This window comes from Arachis ipaensis, chromosome B02 (assembly GCF_000816755.2).
Source record: "Arachis ipaensis cultivar K30076 chromosome B02, Araip1.1, whole genome shotgun sequence".
Taxonomy (NCBI): domain Eukaryota; kingdom Viridiplantae; phylum Streptophyta; class Magnoliopsida; order Fabales; family Fabaceae; genus Arachis; species Arachis ipaensis.
In genome coordinates, this window is record NC_029786.2 from 93,696,986 (window position 1) to 93,706,653 (window position 9,668).

General features: G+C 33.0%; 2 protein-coding genes across 4 annotated transcripts in view; one reads left to right on the forward strand and one right to left on the reverse strand.

Annotated features, from left to right (window-relative positions):
- LOC107625764 (pentatricopeptide repeat-containing protein At1g79490, mitochondrial-like) lies at positions 201-4,143 on the forward strand. Of its 2 annotated transcripts, none has more exons than XM_016328469.2 (2): positions 201-411; positions 1,366-4,143. In XM_016328469.2, the coding sequence occupies exon 2, from the start codon at positions 1,433-1,435 to the stop codon at positions 3,905-3,907; it is 2,475 nt and encodes an 824-aa protein (XP_016183955.1). In that variant the 5' UTR covers positions 201-411; positions 1,366-1,432; the 3' UTR covers positions 3,908-4,143. The 2 variants fall into 2 exon arrangements, with proteins under 2 accessions (XP_016183955.1, XP_016183956.1); XM_016328470.2 differs by having other exon boundaries at positions 266-401.
- Positions 4,731-9,668, reverse strand: part of LOC107625768 (beta-glucosidase 11-like) — a 27,315-nt gene continuing 22,377 nt past the window's right edge. For both annotated transcript variants that reach the window (XM_021116199.1, XM_016328474.2), the window contains exons 4-13: positions 9,366-9,441; positions 8,969-9,040; positions 8,624-8,711; positions 8,174-8,429; positions 6,421-6,536; positions 6,117-6,337; positions 5,991-6,022; positions 5,684-5,771; positions 5,270-5,360; positions 4,731-5,160 (exon numbers count right to left, since the gene is read on the reverse strand). In XM_021116199.1, coding sequence (XP_020971858.1) covers positions 4,926-5,160; positions 5,270-5,360; positions 5,684-5,771; positions 5,991-6,022; positions 6,117-6,337; positions 6,421-6,536; positions 8,174-8,429; positions 8,624-8,711; positions 8,969-9,040; positions 9,366-9,441 — 1,275 coding nt within the window. In that variant the 3' untranslated portion in view covers positions 4,731-4,925. The remainder of the gene's footprint in view (positions 5,161-5,269; positions 5,361-5,683; positions 5,772-5,990; positions 6,023-6,116; positions 6,338-6,420; positions 6,537-8,173; positions 8,430-8,623; positions 8,712-8,968; positions 9,041-9,365; positions 9,442-9,668) is intronic.

Consider the following 9,668-nt stretch of genomic DNA (forward strand, 5'->3'; position numbering starts at 1 on the left):
GTTTTCAGAACCGAATTTCTACCAGTTCAAAAATGAAAATCCATTATTCTACGACCAAAAAACAAAGTTCCATTATGCTCAACGGATTCTGCATCACTTCGCACTTCTCTATTATCTGTTCGCTGCCACCGCCTGAGCCTCTCCGCTTCTAGCTGCCAGCTGCCAATTTAGAGTGCTTCTGTCGGTTTTTTATTGTGTGTGTGGAGTTTTCTCTCCGCCGACGTCTCATTGTCTCCGTCACAGCCGCCGCCGCCTGATGCTCGTGTTTCTTCAATCTTCAACTTCTGCTCTGGTGCTGTGAGTCTGCGACGACGCCACTCTGCTTCGGCGTCAGCTCTCCTGCTTCCACTCTCGCCAGTCGCCACCGCTGCGTTCGCCGTTCTGCTTCTGCTGCTTTTTCGGTGCGAATTTGTGAGTATACTCTGTTCTTCTGTGTGAATCTGTGGGCTTGATCTGGTGAAGCTTTAAAGGATGTTGGTAGATTTTGGTAGCTTGCAGTTTTTTATTGTTAATATGTTCTTGCATATTTAGTTAGAAGAAGCTTTAATGCTGTTACCTTCAATGGAGCTGGTTCTGTTGTTGTTGTTTTTTTTTTTTTTTTTTTTTGTTTCTGGACCTATGAGCCCTGTTATTGTTCCTTGTTCTTGCTTGCTATGCTCCCTTTGCTTTTGATCATAACTTTATATCTATAGGGGGAAACAATGCGGCTTTGTGATTTTTGTGCTAATTCATGTGATGTTCAGCTTGATTGGATTGTTAACATTGCTGAGAAATACAAAAGGAAGAAGTGTGGGATTTTGGAATCTGAAAATCATTTTGGAACTTCCTTAGATAATGAATTGTTAATTTTACTCAATATTCTGATTGCGAGTCTGGTGTGATTTCATGGACTGGGGCTTCTAACTTCATTTAGATTCTTCTGTTGGCTTATTCCAATGTTCTAGTTATGAAAACAGAAACAAAATCTGATTAGAGTAATTCTGATGTATATATTTTATAAATGAAAGGGTTCATAACAATATGATTCTGCAATACTTTGTGACTTGCTACCCTTTTTTTCCTAAAAGAAAAAAGTTATCTCTTAAATTTCTTGGACCAGAAAATTGGTTTTAATTTGATTATGATTCGATTTTATATAATCCAATCCATGCATAGCCTTTTATTGATCATTGCGATGGTGTTCTTGCTGCCTCTGCTATAAATTGAATTTTGCAAATTGTTATTGTGTTTTGGCTGCTAATTTTTGTTGATGCTCAATTCCTATAATCCTGTACTTGCTCTAAACTATTTTTAGTTGAACTGTCGTTCTTCTGCATCACTTTTTATTTGTTTTCTCTTCCTGTTAAATTCTTACTTTCCTTACAGGCTACTATTGTTGGACCTGAAATGAACTGGGGAACCTGTGGAAGATTATTTTGAAGAAGATTATTCAATGATCCATCACCGCAAATTGCTCTCTTCCACTACAAATCTTTGCAAACTCACCCACAATCTCTTTGTCTCTCGCTCCTTCATTTCCCCGGTACCTTTTGAGCAAAAGTTAATATCTTGTACCTCTATAACCGCATTCACTTCGGTTCGGAGAATCGCAGGTTTCTGCAAAGATTTGAACTTTGTTGAGCAGCTTAGTTCAATCAGATACTACTGCCATAATGCTGGTGGGCATAAGGAATGGACTGAGGAAATTGAGTACTTGGATGAATCGGGTAGTATTCTTTACAAGGGTAAGGGTATAAGGTCCGTGGAGCCTGGGATTGATGATCATGTGGTGGTGGGTGAGGTCAAGAAGCCCTTTGTAAATGCTGCAGCTGTGGCGAAAATAGTTGAGGTTGTGAAGAGGTGGAAATGGGGGCCAGAGTTGGAGACACAATTGGACAAGCTCCCGTTTGTGCCTAACATGACTCACATTGTTCAATCCTTGAAGATCATTAGTGATAGTGATGCATGTTTGAGTTTGTTTAGGTGGGCGAAGCGGCAACCTTGGTATTCATCTAGTGATGAGTGTTATGTTATCTTGTTTGATTCTCTTAACCAGCGTAGGGACTTTGATGGAATACAATCATTGTTTGATGAGATGGTTGGTGATTCTACCAGTACTGGAGCTTCCTTGTCTGTTTCATGTAATCGGGTGATCCAATATTTGGCCAATGCTGAAAAGTTGGAGGTCTCATTTTGCTGCTTTAAGAAGATACAGGAGGCCGGTGGTGAGATTGACACCGAAACATACAATTCCCTTATTACTTTGTTTTTGGGTAAAGGTTTGCCTTATAAGGCATTTGAGATATACGAGAGCATGGAAAAGGCCAGCTGTTCATTGAATAGTTCAACTTATGAATTGATGATCCCAAACTTGGCAAAGTCAGGCCGTCTTGATGCTGCTTTCAAACTCTTCCAAGAAATGAAAGGAAGAGGTTTCCGGCCAGGCCTGAGCATCTTTTTGTCACTTGTTGATTCAATGGGGAAGGCTGGGAGATTAGACAGTGCAATGAAGGCTTACACAGAGATGCGAGGTTATGGGTACAAGCCACCACCTACTATATTTGTTTCTCTAATTGAATCTTATGTGAAGTCTGGAAAGTTAGAAACTGCTCTTAAGCTTTGGGATGAGATGAAGAAGACAGGGTACAGGCCTAACTTTGGGTTATACACTTTGATCATTGAATCCCATGCGAAATCAGGGAAGCTTGACATTGCTCTGTCTTCATTTTCAGACATGGAGAAAGCGGGCTTTCTGCCGACCCCATCTACTTATACTTGTCTATTAGAAATGCATGCTGCATCTGGACAAATAGATCATGCCATGAGGCTGTACAATTCAATGACAAATGCTGGTTTGAGGCCTCCTCTGAGCACTTACACTGTTCTTTTGACTCTACTTGCTAATAAGAAGCTGGTGGATGTGGCTGCCAAAATCCTACTTGAAATGAAGGCCATGGGATATTCAGTGGATGTCACAGCTAGTGACGTTTTGATGGTTTATATCAGGGAAGGTTCAGTTGATCTTGCTTTGAGGTGGCTGCGTTTCATGGGCTCATCCGGGATTAGAACCAATAATTTTATAATCAGGCAGTTGTTCGAGTCGTGCATGAAGAATGGATTATATGAATCAGCCAAGCCTCTTCTTGAAACGTATGTAAACTCGGCTGCAAAAGTTGACTTGATACTTTACACTTCCATTCTAGCTTATCTAGTTAGGTGTCAGGAAGAGCAGAATGAGAGACGCTTGATGTCTATCCTTAGTGCTACGAAGCATAAGGCGCACGTTTTTATGTGCGGACTTTTCTGTGGCCCAGACCAGAGGGGACAACCGGTGTTATCTTTCGTCAGGGAATTCTTTCAAAATATTGATTATGAATTGGAGGAAGGTGCAGCAAGGTACTTTGTGAATGTTCTTCTCAATTACCTAGTTCTAATGGGGCAGATAAACCGAGCTCGATGTGTTTGGAAGGTTGCATATGAGAACAAGCTTTTCCCAAAGGCTATAGTTTTTGATCAGCACATCGCCTGGTCCCTTGATGTTAGAAACTTGTCTGTTGGAGCAGCTCTTATAGCAGTAGTGCACACTCTTCATAGGTTTAGGAAGCGCATGCTCTATTACGGTATTGTACCAAGACGGATTAAGTTGGTAACAGGGCCCACTTTAAAGATCGTGATTGCGCAGATGTTGAGCTCTGTAGAGTCTCCATTTGAGGTCAGTAAGGTGGTTCTTAGGGCCACAGGAGATTCAGTCATGGAGTGGTTCAAGAAACCGATAGTTCAGCAGTTTCTTCTGAATGAAATTCCATCTAGGGCTGATATCCTGATGCACAGGCTCAACATACTTTTTCCCAGTTCAGCACCTGAAATTAGGTCTTTATCCCCACCTAAACCTCTCATTTCTGGCAGGGAGTATAAGCAATCTTCTTAGCCATTGGATAGGAACAGGTACTTCATTTTTAATTGTAAGTCAAAGGGTTACTGAGTTGTGCAAATGCTTCGTGTGTTTACATGAACAGATAGGTAGGTAATATTAAAGAATTTGGAATAAAATTTTTCCCATGACATGCATATTAGATTATTTCGTTTCAAATTTTCAATTAGTTCCATTGTGATGAGTGGTGCTTGAAGTTAAATGGACAAAAGAGAATGATGACTGCATAGGACGAAAAAAGATTACATGTATTAAGTACCTAGAGAAAGTGGGAAATAACGCCTTAAAAGCTAGTTGTTAAGTGGGAAGAACCACTCTTCTTAATACAACATCAAACATTTCATACTACCCGATCTAGGACTTTGGACACCGCATAATACCCAAGTTCCTAACATGTTTTTCCTCCAAAGAGTTGAGGACTTCAATGCAATTTTCTACATGGATACAGATTTTGTTGGTGTTAACTGGAGGAGCTATTTTTTGGAAGTGTTAAACTAACTATTAATAGCTCTTCTGCTATACATGCTGAACATGTTGTTTGTTATGGTGCTGCTTCACATGCAATGTAGATGAAAAGCTTTGTTTGTACTCTTAGAAAAGTAGATTTCATTGCAAAACCTCTGATAATTTACTGCTGGAATAGTTCTGCTACAATAGAAGGACTTCTTTTAATCTTTTTCAAACATATTTAGGCGTCACTCTAGATTCATGGAGCTATTTAGTCATGCTTATATATACTTTCTATGACAAATAGCTCCATAAATTTCTTTCTGCAAAATGAAACTTCTTAGAAACTGCCACTTCTTCTGTTTCCTATCCTTCATTCTTTCTTCAATTAAGAGACATGATCAAAACTTTCTAGGTAACATATAATATATCATCTCATGTTGACTAATAAATTCCATTAATTTACACCATGAATTATGTCACTTTACTATTCTTTGGCAAAGTGCCAAGTTATTACCATAGCACAAATTCATATCAATTAGATTTTTAACAAGTCCTTATTACATTATTAAATGGCATCATGTAATGAAGAATTCTTTTCAATTTGCATGGCCACCATTGGGTCCATAGTTCTGTTGTTGAGGAAGTTAGAGTACCATACAGAAGAGAGCTTAGGTTGTCTCCTCAAAGTGGGGTCCTTCAAATCAACGTAATAAAGGCCATAAGTGAATTCATATCCACTCAATAATTCGAACACATCCATGAACGACCATACAAAATAGCCTCTTATGTCATGTCCATTCCTTTTAACAATCACCCAAAAAAAACAAAATTAGAAATTGAATTAGCAAAGGATCAATAATTTTTTATGAAAAAACAGAAAAATGCTAAAAATGAAAATGAAAGTACTACCTTTGCATATGAAGTATACTTTCAATGTATTCTTGCAAGTATTTTATCCTTGGCCAGTCTTCCAATGATGAACTTCTGTGTGTTTGTTGGCCTGTGAAGTCCAAAAAATAATGACCATAATCATATCATTCTAGGATTGGTTTGTTTGACAAAAGAATTATTGGAAGCTTTTGAGACGTTAATGTCATCTACTTGACACAATAATCAATAGAAATTTAATCATAATCATATATGTATTATGTACCTTATTTTTAATGTGTATTTTGTCTATTTTGTATTTCAATACATAATTTATACCGATTGATTTGTTGGTTGATTTTTTGTGTATACATAACATAGTTGAATTTCAAAAGAAGTCAATGTATTTTGTTATCAAATTATAGTGTTGGAGAGACAAGATAAAGAGAAGCAAACCATTTTCTTGAATGTAAATTGGAAATTTTCCATAGATACTCTTCAATGAGTCAAGCAACCCTTGTAAAGTCCATGGAATGATTGGAATCTAAACCGTACCAACCAACAAGTTAGTGTTAAACATCAACAACAAACAACAACAAAGCCTTGTCCCACTAAGTGGGGTCGGCTACATGAATCAAACGATGCCATTGTGCTCTGTCATGTATCATGTCTATAGAGAGACGTTTATATGTTAAACATCACCCATGCATAAATTAAAATATTAAAAAAATAAGATTTATTTAAGTTCCAATATTACTGTTACCTCATCAGATGATGTTTCGTTTGTGGTATAAGCTACATTCAAAAATAACATAAAATTAGATTTTTTTTTTACTCAATTAAGTAAATAGATGATACATTAAGTAAATAGAATATGGTATAAACCTACCTGTAAGTTCTACAGCCATATCTGCTACATAATCTCTATCTTTTATACGCAGGCTTCTAGGATTGTCCTTAACATAAAATGAAACATAAAAATTTATTCCTAGGAAGTCAATTGAGCCTTTCACCAAATTTGATTCACTTTTTGTGAATACTGGAAGCCTTGAACCAACCATCTTTTTCATGGTTTCAGGGTAATCCCCAAAAATAAAGGGATTCAAAAACCTACAACCATAAAAAAAACACACAAACCAATTGAATTATATTGTAAAGAGAAATGATTATATTATAATTAATATCATACTTACCACCCATGAGAGAAGTCTTGAGCCCTCTGAGTAGCAATTATATCTTCACTTGTATTTGTTAGAGGAACAAAACCAAAAGTAAGGAGATTAAACCCAATTAATCCATGTTGCTTGTCCTGCATTAATCATATCTTGTTTTATAGTAAATTACTCAAATTTATAAAGGGAAATATTCCCATAATGACATTTTCATATGAAGATGATATTATGAATTCTTAGATAGTTAATTAAATATATCAAATTATTTAATAGTCTACAATATTATCTTCGTGTAAAATATCATTATGAGAGTATTCACGGTTTATAAATGTCATCATTAAAGTATATATGACATGGGATGGAAAGTTCACAATTAAGGCATAACTCGACTTTGTAATACGCACAACGCAAAGTCTTTTTCTCATTTTTTTTGGTCAAATTTGGGTTGAAAATTTTAACCTCGTAGCACTTTTTAGGTTGAAATAGGCTTTAATTTAAAATTTTACTAAACTTTATTTTATCTTTAATAATTTTTTTTTTAAAATTAGGAGTGAGACTCGAACCTGCAATTTTTAGGTGAGTATGGAGAGACTATGCCATTTAAGTTATAACTCATTAATTTTAATAATTCTTATTACAAGTAATACACTATTAATTTTAATTATATAATACTTAAATGCATGGGTAATTATTATATTTTCATAGATATTAATATATTANCATAATTTATTTTTTACATTTTTACATACTCTAGTGTTATTATTTAATAGAGAAAATTTCATTCTCTTCCTGCGAGATACTAAAATGACATTTTCCTCTCCTCTATTTTATAAATGTACATTCAACTCCCTTCTAACTTTTAAAAAACCTCCTCTTTAATCCATTTTAAATTTTTTTGTGTTAACTAATGTTAACTTTATCCATTTTAAAAAAAAATAAATTATTTTTTTAAAAAATAGCAATTATAAAAAATAATTTATTAAATGATATTTTGGTAAGCAAAATTTAATGATGAAAAATAAAATTTTTGCTAATGGGTATTTTTTCAAAAAATAATTTATTTTTTCTTAAAAAATGAATAAAGTTAATATTAGTTAACACAAAAAATTTAAAATAGATTAAAGAGGAGGTTTTTTAAAAGTTAAAAAGGAAGAAAATGTACATTTATAAAATAGAGAAGAGGGGAGTGTTATTTTAGCATCTCGCAAGGGAGGGGAGTGAAATTTTCTCTATTTAATATTTATATGATTTGTTTATATATGTGTATTGTAATATACCTCTTCAGTTTTATCTTATTAAATCTTATAATTTTATCACGTATAATATCTAATTTATTATGTTTTATCTAAAAGTCAAATTAGCCCAATATAATCCAATCTGCTAATCAAATTATTTTTGGATCAAGGCTAGTTTCTAACCATAGCCTTGTGTAATATCTTTATAATTATGTTATCAAAATTAGAAAACCATCACCTGATATAATAATATCTTTACAATAATGTTACCAAATTTAGAAAGAAGTCCAAGATAAATGTAACAAAAATGTTACATGTATATTAAAATCAGTCATTTTGTGTCTATATGTGTTATTGGTTAATCAATTTTTAATATATATTTTATATTAGTAGTTATTTTTGGTAATTAATTGTGGTATATATCTAATATAATTGTCATAAAATTATTTATTTTGAAAATTTAAGTTAATAAAAAAAGAACATAAAATAGTTATTATAGTTCTAATAGACAGACAGTAATAATAGTAAACGTTATTTACCTGGTACTTGTTCCTATACAATGTTGCAGCTGATGCATGAGCTAACAACATATTATGTGTTGCTAAGTATGGTTCATTTGAAGAATCTCCCTTAGAGCAATTATATATAGAAGGAGGAGAACAATGTTGAGGTGGTAAGTATCCTATATCATAGCCACCTTTTACAAAAGCATTTCCTTCATTCACTGTTGTCCAATGTTTGACTCTCTCTCCAAATTCTCTAAAACACACATCCGCATATCTTGTGAAGTCTCTTCTACAAAAATATGCACGCACAAAATAATATGTTAATAATATCATCTTTCTTTGTAGCAATATAATTATTTTCTTTAAAATTTGAATTTTAGTTCTTTCATAAATAAATTGTGGCAGTAACCTTTTTTTTTTTCTGAATAATTTTAGTACTTTATTTTCTTATGAAATTAGATATTTGAAGTCTGGGAACCATACACAATTTTTTTATTAACCCATCCTCCATATTCATCCTCAAGAGCTTGTGGTAGGTCCCAGTGATGTAATGTAACATGTGCTTGAATTCCTACAAGAACAGAAAAGACAAGAATAATTGAAATATTTGCTATCCAAAAATATTTAGCTAAAAATCAGTTAGAATTTATCTTATTTAACATTTATTAATTGTTACAATAATTAATAAACACTAAATAAAATAAATTTTGACTTTTTTTTTTATCCTCCTAGTATTACCGCAAAAATAAAAAATACATAATGGAAAGACTTCTCTTAGATATTAATTAAAACATTAGCATAAATTAAAGATATGGTTTGCGCATAAACCTTGACTTATCAGTTCATTGATAAGATTGTTGTAATATTGTAATCCCTTTTGATTGATTGGGCCTCTTCCATCTGGTGGTAATTAAAATTCAGAACTCAGCAATATACCAATAAATAACAATGATATAATATTTCTGGTATAAAATAATTAAAGGTCTTATAAAAGTTGTTTTGGTCCAATAAGTGTTAATTTTTAGAAAATAGGCAATATTAATTCATTTTTTTTACTAATAATCCTATTAAATAAGCGAGAGACAAAAAATAGAAAGAAAAAAGTTATCTTTAAAAAAACAAAAAAAATAATATATTCTCCATATCCTACACATCATATTGATTTCAATACTAGAATATTACACTTCTCTTGCTTGCACCGTTATGACATATATAATTTTGTCACCTGGAATAAGTCTTGACCATGATATAGAAAATCTGTAGGCATCTAATCCCATTTTTTTCATGAGCTGTACATCTTCCTGCGCATAAATATTTGGATCAACAAGTATTGGTAATTAATAATTAATTGATCTAAGTATGATATATATGTCAAAGAGGAAAGATTTAATGTTCCTTCGATCATGGTATTTATAAAAATAATTTAGGTTCACATAAAAAATCAGTTGTCAAATTAAATACTATATATTTATGTATATTTATATATATTAATTTATATATTTTTAATTAAATAATCTATATTACAATA

Bases quoted from the DNA above. Each gene is read 5' to 3' on its own strand.
- LOC107625764 (XM_016328469.2), top strand. From the start codon at position 1,433: ATGATCCATCACCGCAAATTGCTCTCTTCCACTACAAATCTTTGCAAA.